The sequence below is a fragment of the Phyllopteryx taeniolatus genome, chromosome 12, assembly GCF_024500385.1.
Source record: "Phyllopteryx taeniolatus isolate TA_2022b chromosome 12, UOR_Ptae_1.2, whole genome shotgun sequence".
In the NCBI taxonomy this organism is placed as follows: domain Eukaryota; kingdom Metazoa; phylum Chordata; class Actinopteri; order Syngnathiformes; family Syngnathidae; genus Phyllopteryx; species Phyllopteryx taeniolatus.
In genome coordinates, this window is record NC_084513.1 from 16,152,749 (window position 1) to 16,166,439 (window position 13,691).

The window sequence follows — 13,691 nt, forward strand, 5'->3', positions numbered from 1 at the left end:
TTGGCAAGTTACAGTGTCCATGTATTGCCTTCTATGGGAACGTCGGGCTTCCCAAGATGGCCGCCATATAGGCACGACGGTTACCTGATCTGCTTCATTGCGCTGCCGCATGTACCCATTCATATCTATGTCTTTTCAATAGCTGACTGGAGCATGCCGGAAGAAAACAGGATAGGCCCCGCCTATGTTTTATGTACACTTAATGCCATTTGTTATTTGTGAGCTGTCCTCTCAACATTATGCCTTCTTATTGGCTAAATATGTCCTCGTCTGCCAATTGTAATTAGAGAAAAAACGTTTTGTTCCGGTTTGGGTTTTCTTTCCGGAGTGGCTGCTCAAATTTAGCCAGGGAGCATGTTAGCAAATTTAGCTGGTGACAAACCTAAAACTTATTGATTTCCGTGTTTAATTCCAACGATGTTTTGTTTTCTCTGAAAAGCTGAAAAGTGAGGAAGGTGGCAGAGGAAAGATTTAGTGTCCCTTCAGAGTTTAGAGGAGAAGCAGGTAAGTTGAACTCATGAGAAAGAACTAAATCAAGCAGTGTTTTACCCCATTATCATAGCTGCTATCATTTAACACCGTTTAATTTCCCTCACCGTCTGGATATAATAAACTACCTAAATAGGGTGGCTACTGACTAAAACACATGCAGTGTTACTTGGTTTTGCAAAAAAAAAAAAAAAAAAAGGAAAATGAAAACAAGTTTCGAACCTTAGAATCAATACGAAGCTAATACTGCAATGGACAGTAGAATTATACTGTACTGGAAATCGTGTGGGTGATTGTTGTGATAAGGATATCTTGTAACGTGAATGAGTTTTGTCTTAATTTTTCTTTTTAAATATTGACATAACTATTTTTTCTTTTTAATTATTGACATATAACTCCTAGTTCACAATAGGTAGATCACATCTTTTCCTAATCATTTTAGTTATTTAATCTTTTTATTTTTGATTTGTTATTTTTTTTAAATCCAGGTAAGGTTGTTGAGAACAGATTCTCCTTTGTAATGCTGACCTGGCTGCAGACAGGCTAGTCAAATCAAGTAAAAGCAAATAGTAAATACAATAAAAACAAATAAATACTTATTTATACAACAAACTGCACAATGTGATAGAGTAGAGTTACATATTTACAAAATACATTACATCATAGCATATGATGAATAAAAGGGTAAATATGGCTAAAACCAGTTGCAGAAGTCATGTACAGTATCCCTCACTAACTTTTTAAACAATGGTATTGAGACGAATGAGGTGAGTTTCATTATTTGTTGAAGAGTGTTCCAGTCGTTTGGAACAGAAAATTGAAAAGGTCGACCAAAAGTAGTGTGGACTTTGGGAACGAAGAGGTTAATAAAACTGCTGCAACGGCGAGTGCGGGTAGTGGTATGCATGGTGAGCAGAGAGTGAATATCGGGCGGGTCTTGCCAATGAGCGTTCTATAGATAAACATAGACTAGTGAATTTCTCTGTGCGAGTGAAGAGTACAGTTCACCGTGGTGAGTGTTAAAGGAAGCACCGGTCACAAAGCGAATGGCAGCATGGTATATAGTATATCTAACTTGTGGGTTGTTTCCGAAGCTGATCTATGAAGTACATCTCGTAATGTAGGACCGCCTCCCTCCACAGCACAAGATGATAGAACCAGAACTCTTGACCGAGGTACCCGCTTCACTAAAGCGTCTTGCCAAGATGGTGGTGAGGGGTTTCTACGGGGTGGAGCATGCCTTGGCCCTGGATGTGCTCATTCGCAACCCGTGCGTCCGCGAGGAGGACATGCTGGAGCTTCTCAAGTTTGACCGGAAACAACTGCGCTCCGTACTCAACACGCTGAAAGCTGACAAGTTTGTCAAGTGTCGTATGAGAGTGGAGACGGCCCCTGACGGCAAGACGACTCGACATAACTACTATTTTATCAATTACAGGTGACGCATAGTTCATCGTGCCTTTCTTTTTAATATGAATTATCCATGCTGACTCTTTTGCCTTGGTTGTTATTCACTTGATATTATGAGCTTGGTGACACCAACACCAAGAAGGGTAAAGCACGGGTAAACTTTATTACTCAGGTACAGTGGTGCCTTAAGAGAAGAGTTGAATTTGTTCCGTGACTACTCGTATCACAAATCATCTTTCCCAATTGAAAGGCATTGACACGTTCTAGCCTCCTCCAAAAAAATAAAAACATTTGTAATGTGTTTTTTCAATAAAGAAAATGGCACTCATTTTAATACTGTAAAATATAGTATTGGCACCCATGGCAACAGGAAAACTTTAGTCTGAGTTCATGTCAGACAGTCAAGAAAAAAAGCATAATGCGTCTTTTTATAAATACTAATAACAGCATAATGTGCTGAAAAATGTCACCCCAACGGTGCCAATATTTTTCAGCACGACTGTAGTTGAGTGAAATTTTACACCATGTAAAAACTGTAGCGGTAGTTGTATAGTTGAGTGAGTGAATTAAGTTTTTCATACCCAAGTTGAACAATTTTGAAAATTTTGGTAAGCACAGCCATGAGATGTTTCTTGTAGTTCGTCACGCAGCTCAGGAGAGGTTTAGGCCCACTCCTCTTTTCACAAACTCTAAATCCTTCAAGTTTCTTTTCTGCCAATTGGAAACTCAAACATTTAGCTCATGCCATAAGTTTTCTATTGGGTTGCCCTGTGGAGGCTGACTAGTTCTCTATGACCTTTATGGCCTCTATATGCATTTTCTTAAGCCACTACTTTGTTGCATTGGCAGTATTTTATGCTCAGAAGACCCATGATCCGAGGTTTTACTGTACCCTCAAATGCGGTGAAGTCACTCTACCTTTGCAAAAAAACTCCATTCTTAAATGTGGGGATAGCGTTGTTTGGGTTACGCTCACATTTTTTTCCATCGTCCAAACACACCTGATAAGTTGATGCCAATGAACTGAACTTGATTTCTACTGCATTAGAAAGCCATTTTGCCTTTACTGTATGTTAATAACGCTCCAATCTGAAACGACAGGGTCCTGGTAAACGTGGTCAAGTACAAACTGGATCACATGAGACGTCGTATAGAGACTGATGAACGTGACTCCACCAATCGTGCCTCGTTCCGGTGTCCCTGCTGCTTCTCCACTTTCACTGATCTAGAAGCCAATCAGCTGTTTGACCCCATGACAGGTAAACAATCCTTGTTACCTCCTCCAGGTAGGTAACCTTTTTGGACATCTTCGTTTTAACTGTGTACAGTATGTTTGTTATGCAAAAACTACACAGCCATTTTCCTCAAAACCTTTTGAAGGCTGTTGGCCATGAGTGAAGTATTATGTATTTTTATTGTTGTGGGAATTCAACAATGGTGTTGTGCATTACTGCCTGCAACAAGACTGTAATAGGATAACACTAACTGTGTATGATATGACTCCTCGTATGTGTAATTAATTAATGGTGTGTATGTATTTAAATATTTTTGCCTTTAGCAAGCCGTATATAGTAAAGTCATCAAAATGTGTGACTTTGTATCCTGATTTGGTTATCAAGGTACAGTACATTTTCTAAGTTGGGCATTGATCCAACTTTTGTATTAATTATACAGCTGTTATACCGCTTTGACTGGGTAATCAAATACAACCTGATATTGCAAAATACCACAATGTCAATCAGCTCAACATGTCCAAAGAAATCTGCATAAATCACATGCACTGCTGAAGAAATTAATATGAAAATTTAGGCTTGTGTAGAGGGTACATAGGTTTTGTACCACAGTTTTCATCTTTGTCAAACTGTTTTTACTCCTGATACAAAAGCAGCAAAAGTAGAAATTTTTTATTGTGCCTGGACATCTGTGACAGTGTGACAGCTGTCTGTCTTCAGTTGCAGCGACTCACTCATCTGTGGTGTCTCTACAGCTCTCTCTTTGAAAACCGACAACAATAATACATCGATAATGTTGTCAAAATTGTCCATGTATTTAGGCTACAGTATAAAATTGTAGACCATGTACATTCTTTGATGTAAAGCATGACAGCCTTTTACTCTTATGTCGGTCGATGTATTGCTTCTTTAAATGGTACAATTATTGCATCAGATTTATGGTTAATGTCTACTCCGTCTGTGTGCAGCATTCATGCAGCTTCCAAGTAAGCGACCTCAGGTAAACGGTTGCTATAGATTGCAGTGGGAAGGGCTTTTGCGGGTGTTTTTTTACACAAACCGCAACGCACAGAGCAGACACAAGGCGTGTGGTGTTCCTGGAACAGTTCCCATTATTGACAGTGAAATCAGCACGGGAAGCAGATGGCCTCTTACAGGAAGCAGAGGATGTGTACACAAGGTCCAAAACCCCTCAGCCGCACAGTGCAGCGTTCATAGCATCCCCCCTTGAGGAAAAGAGACGCACAGTGGAATAACCTACAGCGCTTACGGGGGGCACTAACTAAATGTCATTAAAGCGGAACGCTATCAAAATGTGTTTCAAGCTTGTCATTTGTCCAAACTAACAGTACATTTGCTTTAATTGTAAAAAAGAAAATTAAGAATAGAAGGTAATTTAAGGTTTGCGAATGATACGCAGTAATTAAGAATACAGTTACCCTTACATACCTATAAGATCGAACCAGATACAAAAAACTGTAGGTTCATATGGTGCGATTGTCGGTTGAATATTCACCTTTGACTTGTGATGAATCTTTATCCGTAAATGTGTTTGCATGTTTCTATGACTGGTTGTTTGTTTATATGTGCCCTGTGATTGGCTGGCGACCAGTTCAGGGTGTACCCTGCCTCTCGCCCGAAGTTGGCTGGGATAGGCTCCAGCGCGCCCAGGATAAAGCGGTACAGAAAATGGATGGATGGATGTTTCTATGACCAATTCATGCTTTTATCTTTTTACGACTTCAAGTATTGATTTCAGTGCAGTTTTGCCTGTGCTTCATAGCAGTGCAACACAGTGTAACTCGCCAGTGAATTTAACACGAGGACAGCGACAAAGGGCAACAACGAAGGACATCCAGCAGTTCATCTTGGCGTGTGGTTAGGTTAATTACACAAAGATGCACTTTGAGAAAAGGCATAGTTTGTGTTCATTCCATTCCAATCAGAAGACTGCACTTTGTCTAGTTCTACCCTATAAGTACCTTTACACAAGTACTGTATTTGTAAGCATCAGTACTGTAGTCAAAAATAGTATGGTAAGGATGAGAAGCACCTTTCCACAACAGAAATTTTATATGTGAACCAAATTGTACCGCTAAAACGGGGTTTTAGTGTCGGTTAGTAGTCAACAGAGACTCTTTATCTGGATGGGCCTTTTCACACAGGTACATTCCGTTGCACATTCTGTCAGACGGAGGTAGAAGAGGATGAATCTGTGTGTCCTGATGCCAGGACACTGGTGGCACGATTTAACGAGCAGATTGAGCCCATCTATGTGCTACTACGTGAGACAGAGGATGTGAACTTGTCTCATGATCTGCTGGAGCCCGAGCCCACAGAAATCCCCGCCCTCAAGCAGAGGTCAGGTTCTGCCACCACTGTCATTATGTGGACACTTCAGTCCTGGAGATTTGAATTTACATACTTTTTAGAAGTAGGAAGACAATAACGTGGATTTTTCCTGTAGCCGGGAACGTAATGCGGCGGCAGCAGGAAATGCTGCGGGTGGCGCACACCGGGAAGCCTGGTCCAACAAAGGCTCATCCTACGCTGACCTTTACACCCAGAATGTTGTCATCAATATGGAGGAGCAGGACGACCTACAGAAGCAAGCAAGTGAGGGTACAGCATCTAAGGAGAGGCCCGTCTGGTTGACCCAGAGCACAGTGCAGGGTGCTTACAGCGAGACTGACATGCTGAAGAACCGTAAGTGTGCTTTTTCTATTTCTCACTCATCGTATAATAGCGTTTATTTTATATTTTTCTTTGGACCTTGTGTGGTGGCTCAAGAATTGACGTGCGGTGATGTACAGTGTTCCCCACATATTTCCAATTTGCTTTCCACAGATTCATATTAGCGGGTTTGTCACCCTTTTGCTTTTTTTTTTGTGTCAAACCCCTGTCCACTTTAAAAGTATTGCTTTGGCGCCATCTTGTGGTATCTTGTGAACTATGTTTAAGTGAGGAGTTGAGCTTCATTTAGAGAGGCTGTCTTCCGGTCTAATGCAAAACTAGTGCTTTGTTGGCATCTATGGACAGATATGAACCTTTTGGGGGGTTTTAATTATAGATTTTTGCTATTTACGGCTGGGCTTGGTCCCTAACACTCTTCAGTCTTAAACATTATTCTATTGCTCATCTCTAATGATTGAATGTAGAACAAACTGAATCCGCTCTACCCCTTTGACTCTTCCACAGTGACCTGAAAGTCCTAGTTTCTTCTTTTTGTTGCCATGGCAGCCTATCTCCGGTCAAAGCAGTTTATCTCTTTCTGTCAGTACCCTTCACAGAGCTAGCTTATGCTGCCTTTATTCAAAAGCTGAGGACACGTAGCAGTCAGGCATGGCCAGATGTCTTTACAAACATAATTGCTTGATTCGAAATTATCATAGACTTAGTTGATTTCCGACTAAGCAAGCTCTTCTCATTAATATATCCATTCTTGTAGAAATGCATATATATTGGTCTTCCGTTGAAGAATCTGTAACAATAGTAATTTAAGTGAATATCTTAGTTGCACGTTACTTTAAGAGTTATTAGATATCGTTATCCTTTAAAGTGTTTTGGTTTCCCAGGGGGAGACACTGCAACCAGGATCCAGGATGGAGCAAGTCATCCCGGAACTGGCCAGGCTGATGAAAATGAGGAGGTGATGCGAGCCCTGCTCATCCATGAGAAGCGAGCTGTGGCAGGACCCGGTGGAGGCGGAGCCAACGCTGCCGCCAGGGGGCTGGTGTCTGCCTCGGCCAATGCCAGCGACTCGGAGAGCGACACCAGTGAATCCGACGAAGAGGTGCCGTCTGCTCCTCCCCTTCATGTAGCTGCTGCTGGTCCTCGGCGGGTTGCAGAGGAGGAAGAGGAGGATGACGACGATTTTGAGGAGGTGGGAGATGAGCCGACGGTGACGGTGGGAGGCCGGCCGTTCTCTTATGGGGAAGTGAGCCAGAGGCCAGAGCTGGTAGAGCAGATGTCTGCACAGGAGAAGGAAGCCTACATTGAAATGGGGCAAAAACTCTTCCAAGACATGTACTTTTGAATACACACACTTAAACATATTTTTTACATTTCCCTTTACCCTGCTGCCACTTTTTACTCGTCGCCTGGACGCACTTGTGGAGACACTTATCAAGATGCTGCTTACCAAGTAATTCAAGCACACTTGCTTTGTCAGTGTTGCCTCAGAGGTCACTCTGTGTATAGTATTCATTCCCAAGTATGTTCTACATCTTGCAAGCTAGCTATCTGCATTTTGTGCCAATGTGTTTTTCTTTACCTGGTAGGTTAAACAGCTGTTGAGAACCAGTGGTCTTTTTTTCATGAAAAAGAGAGATTTTTAATTAATACAGCTGTTTACATGAAGACAAAAATCTGTCTCAACTTTATTGTCATCTCTACATGGTGGGGCTGTGAAGAGTGAATCCTGTATAGTATATATAGTATGTAGTGCACCTAAAGGCTCAAGTGATTGCTCAATAAAAAGAGCAATGTGTTGTGACATTTCAGTCTGAAATGGTAATTCATTTTTTGCCCCTGCCACCAACGTGTAGTTATTCATCTTTTAAACTAAGTACAGACATTTATTTTGAATTGTACAAGACTCGCATTGAGCCAACCAAGTCTCATCTCGGTATGCTTTCATTTTGACTGCTTTAATTTTGTCAGTCCCAGCATGTTTAAATGTTAATATAATCGGACTAAAAAGCTGTGGGCAAACACCATTTTAAAACAGCAGTGTGCAAAGGACAAATGCTTATGCTGCCCTTTCCTCTGGAATAGACCAGTATGTTAAAAAAAAGGGCCCTGCTGGGCTACAGTGCCACAGCCTGCATGAATGGCGGGTATATTCTTGAATATCTTCATGATATGAAACGATACATAAAACAACTCTTAGTAACGTAACTGTCATGAGCACCACTAAATGCCAAGGGACTTAAGTTTCAACTTAATTATTCACATCTTTAACAAAAAATAACTTAAGCAAATTCAATTAAGTTAAATTCAATACTTATACATTGTCACAAGCTGATGTGCATTGTGCACCCCTTTCACTAACAACATGGCTGCGAACAGAGAGGAGCTGGTTTATAAAAGCACAGTCAGTGTTGCCAACTTTGCTCCATGCGTGAAAGCAGCGTGAAGTCGTGAAAGTGCTTTGTGATTGGATGATGTTTGTGTGAGAGGGATTTAAAGGAGCTGGTGACACGAGAAGCTTGTTCTTTTGGTGTGTTATGGCCGCCCACCCCCTCAAATCGCAGCCATTTGAAAATTGTATTCTACTACTACGTTGCGATGTCGGTTTTAATTCGATTAATCGTTCAGCTCTATTCTGTAGCACCGCAAAAATAAAATAATGCCTGACTTGTACTAAATATTTTTTAGTAATTTGTAGTGTATTATTACTTTTGACAGCTTAAAGTTATTTTAGTAACCATTGTTTTTTCTTTTATTAACAAAGTGGTACTAACAACAAATACTAAAAACGATTTACAACAATTTATGGATAATTATTTTGCAGACCACCAAGGTACAAGTCAACATTGAGAACCACTGCCATCTTGCAGTGTATGTCTTGTTTAAATTGTTTGGACCAAAAAAACCCAACTGTTCAGGTTCAAATGTCAAGCTCCGCAGACAAACTTGCTGAGGTCGGGCACCTCTAGAGGGAAGCCCTCCTAGCCCATATATCTCTTTTAAGTCAGAGGATGGACACCTGTAGGGCAGTCCCTCAAAGGTCAGGAGGAAAACGGGATTCGGCCTCATTAAAACAACTCCCAGCCTTCAGGACAGTGCAATTAAAAACCTAATCCCACGCTGTGCCATTGATCTGGCGAGGCAAGCACGAGAGAGAACGCTATGTGGGGAGGTTAGAAAGCGGCTGAACTGAATTCAACAAGAAAACCATAATGCGAGTGTAAAACCTGAAAAGACTGTGCTGCGTTAAGGTGTAATGAATTATTGTGCTCTCTATTTCTTTTGGCTTATCTTAATTATGTTTGTGACAAATAATCAGAGTGGGTTAACATTGACATCCAGAGGACAAAGGTGGCATGTGTTTGTTTTGAGGCTGTGTGTGTGGGTGAGGACAGGTTGAAATGATGAATGCTTTGCAGGATTGGCCTGCGAAGATTACATAAGGATTGATTGATCGGGGTGTCGCTGCCCCTCTTCATCCAATAAAGCCTGAAGATGAAGCGCCTAATGATCGACCCTGTTCATCTGTCTGCCACTGGGCTTGCAAGTTGCTTCCATGACCCTTTTAGCAATCTGAGAGCGCTTTAAAGATTTAATCCATCCACCTGCATTCATCATCCGGTCTTCTTTTGTAACCATGTCTTCTATCATGCCACAATTGCACCATTTAAGACTGTATAAAGTGTTGAATATTCAAGTGCAGTGTAATGAAATTGAACAATTCTCAGTAAAAAATGACAGACATTTTGGATCTCTAATCACTGCACCAGTGATTTCTTTTCCCCGGGACAGATATTAGATGCCACCCTGAGAAATCATACTGATTTATTTCCCCTAGACCAGATGCCTAATTATTAAAAGTAGGCACTCGACCATAAATCCCTCAATGAACTATCTGATTACTGATTTTGAAGCTATAAGTTATCATTTGCTCCCCATTACTCATGAAGACAATTGGATTTCCCGACTAACGTGATCGGCATCCGTATGAAATGATCAAAGAAGCGCAATCTGCTTAGCACATCAGTATTAGTCGCCATCCTTTCATCAATAAGGGCTGGAAAATAACGACAAATAAAACTGAGAAAAACATTAGAAATACAGACATATGAATAAATCTATGACTCTAAGGAAAATACCTGTTATCGATGACCTCATTACATAATGACAACCTTTCTAATGCGTCACATGCTTTTATTTGTCTTCGTGCAACCGCTGAGCCTCCAGCACTCGCACTCGGGAGACTTGATTTGAGTGGACTATTGACAGAAAGAGCAACGGCATGACTTTCCCAGATCTCTGATCATTTCTCACCCTTGGGGCACAGGCAAGAGTGCTCACCTATTTCCATGGCTGATTAGCTTCTGACTGCTACCTGGGCCATATCTACTGCTCCCCACGCTAGAAATAATGGTTCACCTTCACCTTTAGTTGAAAGTAATAGTCAGTATTGTACATATTTCAGTTTCTTCAAATTGTAATATATAGTGGTATACTATAAGACTAAGGAGGCATTCTTAGTTAAAACCTGAGTCTGCAATGGGAACAGTGTACAAATGCTTATCAGTAGTCCACAACCTTTTAGGTTTCTGCAGTGGGCTACACTACTACAGTGGATTACATTGAAATGTAATGCATTCTGGTACAGCTCTTAGGGTGACGTTCATATAATTCAGCGCCATCTAAAGCATGCTTACGAAGTGGGTGAAGCAAGAACTCAGTGGGCAATTTTAATAGTTCTGAGCAACCTGTGGACTTAGGTCATTGTGTAAAGACCAATTCTTTCATAAGAACACAGACAACAACTATATTTATAGTTTCCTATGTACCTCTGGCTAGAAAGTGAAGCATGGAGCATTTCTGTAGCCAAAATGCACGGGTGCAGACAGTAAATGTGGTAATCGATCATTCCCAACAGCCTCTGAAAATATCCACACTCTCTTACCTTATTCTCCCATTTTCTCTTCATTGCCATTCGCTTCTTCCTTGACAATCGCGCCATGTTTTTGTGGTCCAATAAAAAAAATTGCCTCAAATCTTGATTCAAGTAAGCAGTTTTTCCGTTGCAGCCAAATTTTGTCTGAGAGATCCTCGTCATGTGCCCCCTTATGTCAGTCGAGCCCCATGCCTGTAATATGTCACAAAATCAAAACGCCTGTTTAACGTCATCGTGCCAAAACTATTTTATCACTCTTTCAAGCCTGATAAAATACTGCGAACACGGCGCCGTGAAACACCTGTGTCATTCATCGGAACGCTTTTCAAAAGTGTTAGAGGCATTTGTGATGCAATCAATACAAAATTGAGCTCGTAAAACCTGTTTAAACATGTGGAAATGAATCCGCAAGCACTTAGCTCATGTGGGATGATGTGGCTGTCTTCTTTCAACGATCAATTAGGGAAAAAAAAAAAAAAAAGCCTATTAAAATGTTTCACTGTCACTATTTTCCCTCGTTATTGTCTAAAAAACCCCAAACATCCAGACTTTCAAGATAGGCAAAAAATTTACTGCAGAATACGTACTGTAGTATTTCAATGAGGAAATATCCTAACCTTCTGCGCTTGATGCGTCAGGCTGATGTGTCCAAAATGTGGGTAGGCCAAAATCTAGCCGAAACTCAAATTTTTAATCAGAAAACAAGTCTAAAATTACTACTGAGTCTGTTTTGGAGGGATTTTTTTTTCTGCAGGCATTTTTAAGTCCAGAAATATGGAATGCGTGCCAATGTACACAGGACTAGATAGGCCCTTTAATTTTCTTTCATTGTCTGGTTCCATGCTGGCTTCACACCGCCTCCTCCGCCCACCACCAGGCCCTGTGGGAGAAGTCCCATGAGTTTGTCTCGTTGACGTCATCGACTCATCATGCCAACACTTGTTTCTATGCCACCCAACAAAAGTCTCTTGGCATAATTAAACTTTCAGGCCTCCAGGGAAAGCAGCTATTCATTAATGTGTCAGTCATTCATTTCCATTCTGTGCTCTAGTTAAATCTTGAGCTGTCGAAGTGTTCTCTGTTGTAGTTAACTGTATTGTGGGGCATGACTCAATACTGTTTTCACTCCTCTCAGTGACACAATTATTTTCCCTAAAGTCCAAACATTAGGTAACTGAACTGCATTTAGCTAAAGGTTAGGAATGTGATTTTACCGATATAGAGCAGATGTTAAATTCAGAAGTTTTTAATGAAATAGCAATGTTGTAGCAAAGCAAGAAGTTTGAGTGCCAAAGAAGAATAAATTATCCTAAAGTTCCCATATTTTACCTAACCAACTTATTCTAGTATCTGGGATGTTGTATTGGCTCTATGGTGCCTCAGTAAACGTGAAAAATGAATTAATATCGTCCATGCATTCTTGAGTAACAGATGATTTTTTTGTTTTTGTTTTTGCCGAGAGGCCTGAAATCAGGTCATTCAAATTTCTCAAGCTTATCTACGTCACTAGCGAAGATGTCCGCCTACCTCTCCGCTCCCGAGCCAACACTGTCAACATAACAAACAAGTGTGCTCTCACAAATACGTCTTCCACACGGAGGCAACCAATCAGAGGAAAGGGGGCATTCTGAGCCAAATATGGACAAAGCGGATACAAAATTGGGTCAAACAGAAGTAGCTGTCAGAGGGGCCTTTTTCTGGACACATGACAAAACCAAGTTGTTTTGTTTTTTTAATGAAATGGACACTTTTATAGTAAGTCCATGTTAGAGAGTCACTATGGAGGTCTAAATAGCCAAAATATGGGACCTTTAATTTCTGTCAATGAAATGGATACATAAGGCATATTATAAATAATCACTAATGGTTGATGATTTCTAGTATAATCTCTGAACTGAAAATGTGTGTGATAGTAATAGTATTGACAATCTGTACACAAACTGAGTCTATACGTTTTTTGAAATATCAAGAATTGAATGGATTCAATTCAGTGATCAAGTCAAAGCCATAAATTCCAATGCCGTCATCTCATAATATAGCCCGGTGTTTGGTACATCCAGTAGTGCTACTCTACTTCTCTTGGCTCAGCAGTACTTTGCCTAGCTTGGGCACATTGCAAAATGAAAACATGCCACGTGGTCTTAAGTGTTATGTAGAAAGGGAAACCATTCAGGTGGGACAGCTGCAAGTGCAGCCGTCAGCGTCTGCCATGGTGTTAGTGGTGAAGGTGCCTGTCCAATGCATAATAATTGTTGTTAAATGCTGTCAGTTTGCAAGATTACACAAAATGTTCATATCCAACTACTAATAATTTGTGGAGGAGTGGGTCATAGGCCAAGAACCCACTGATGAGTTGATCCAAATTATATTATATATTATATATATATATTATAAATATAGTTATTTATTATAATGTTGTTATTGCTTGGCCCGACTGCCATTGTTGTACGAAATATTTTACCACAACTGTATTTTTAACAGAAGAAAAAATTATCTTGCCATCAAAACTGAACTTCAACTTCTGAAGCGACCTTCCCTAAAGTGAATGTGAATGGAGCACTTGGAGAGGGGAAAAAGTTATTTTATTATTTCTTCCATTTGATTCTCATCCTCGAAACTATTTGGTGTCATCATTTTGTGCAGGGACTGTCAGCCTTTCACATACAGTATGCTCTCACCAGTGATTCAACACCCAGAAACCAATTTCCTTGTTCCATGCAATCTAAGAGACAAATAGGCCTCAGACATTTGCTTTGACAGCCTAATATTCAACGTGTCCAAGAGACCCCAAATGGAATTATGTATGACGCCGAATGCTTCATCTTCAATAGATTTCCCCCTAAAACAAAACTGAAATGTTTTATCAACTATCATTGCCTCTTATACGTGCTGATTATCCTGGGCATGGGAATCTGCCACCACCTGTAAAGTCA

At 40.6% G+C, this 13,691-nt stretch overlaps 1 protein-coding gene across 1 annotated transcript; it reads left to right on the top strand.

Moving 5' to 3' along the window:
• The first annotated feature begins 214 nt into the window (after window positions 1-214).
• On the top strand, window positions 215-7,628 carry gtf2e1 (general transcription factor IIE, polypeptide 1, alpha). The gene is made up of 6 exons (XM_061791236.1): window positions 215-504; window positions 1,632-1,927; window positions 3,001-3,158; window positions 5,297-5,492; window positions 5,599-5,837; window positions 6,707-7,628. The coding sequence occupies exons 2-6, from the start codon at window positions 1,638-1,640 to the stop codon at window positions 7,165-7,167; spliced, it is 1,344 nt and encodes a 447-aa protein (XP_061647220.1). The 5' UTR covers window positions 215-504; window positions 1,632-1,637; the 3' UTR covers window positions 7,168-7,628.
• The last annotated feature ends 6,063 nt before the right edge of the window (window positions 7,629-13,691 follow it).

Coding starts and splice junctions, on each gene's coding strand:
- gtf2e1 (XM_061791236.1), top strand. CDS start 1,638: ATGATAGAACCAGAACTCTTGACCGAGGTACCCGCTTCACTAAAGCGT. Junction 3,159..5,296: donor GCTGTTTGACCCCATGACAG/GTAAACAATCCT, acceptor CTTTTCACACAG/GTACATTCCGTTGCACATTC. Junction 5,838..6,706: donor GACTGACATGCTGAAGAACC/GTAAGTGTGCTT, acceptor TTGGTTTCCCAG/GGGGAGACACTGCAACCAGG.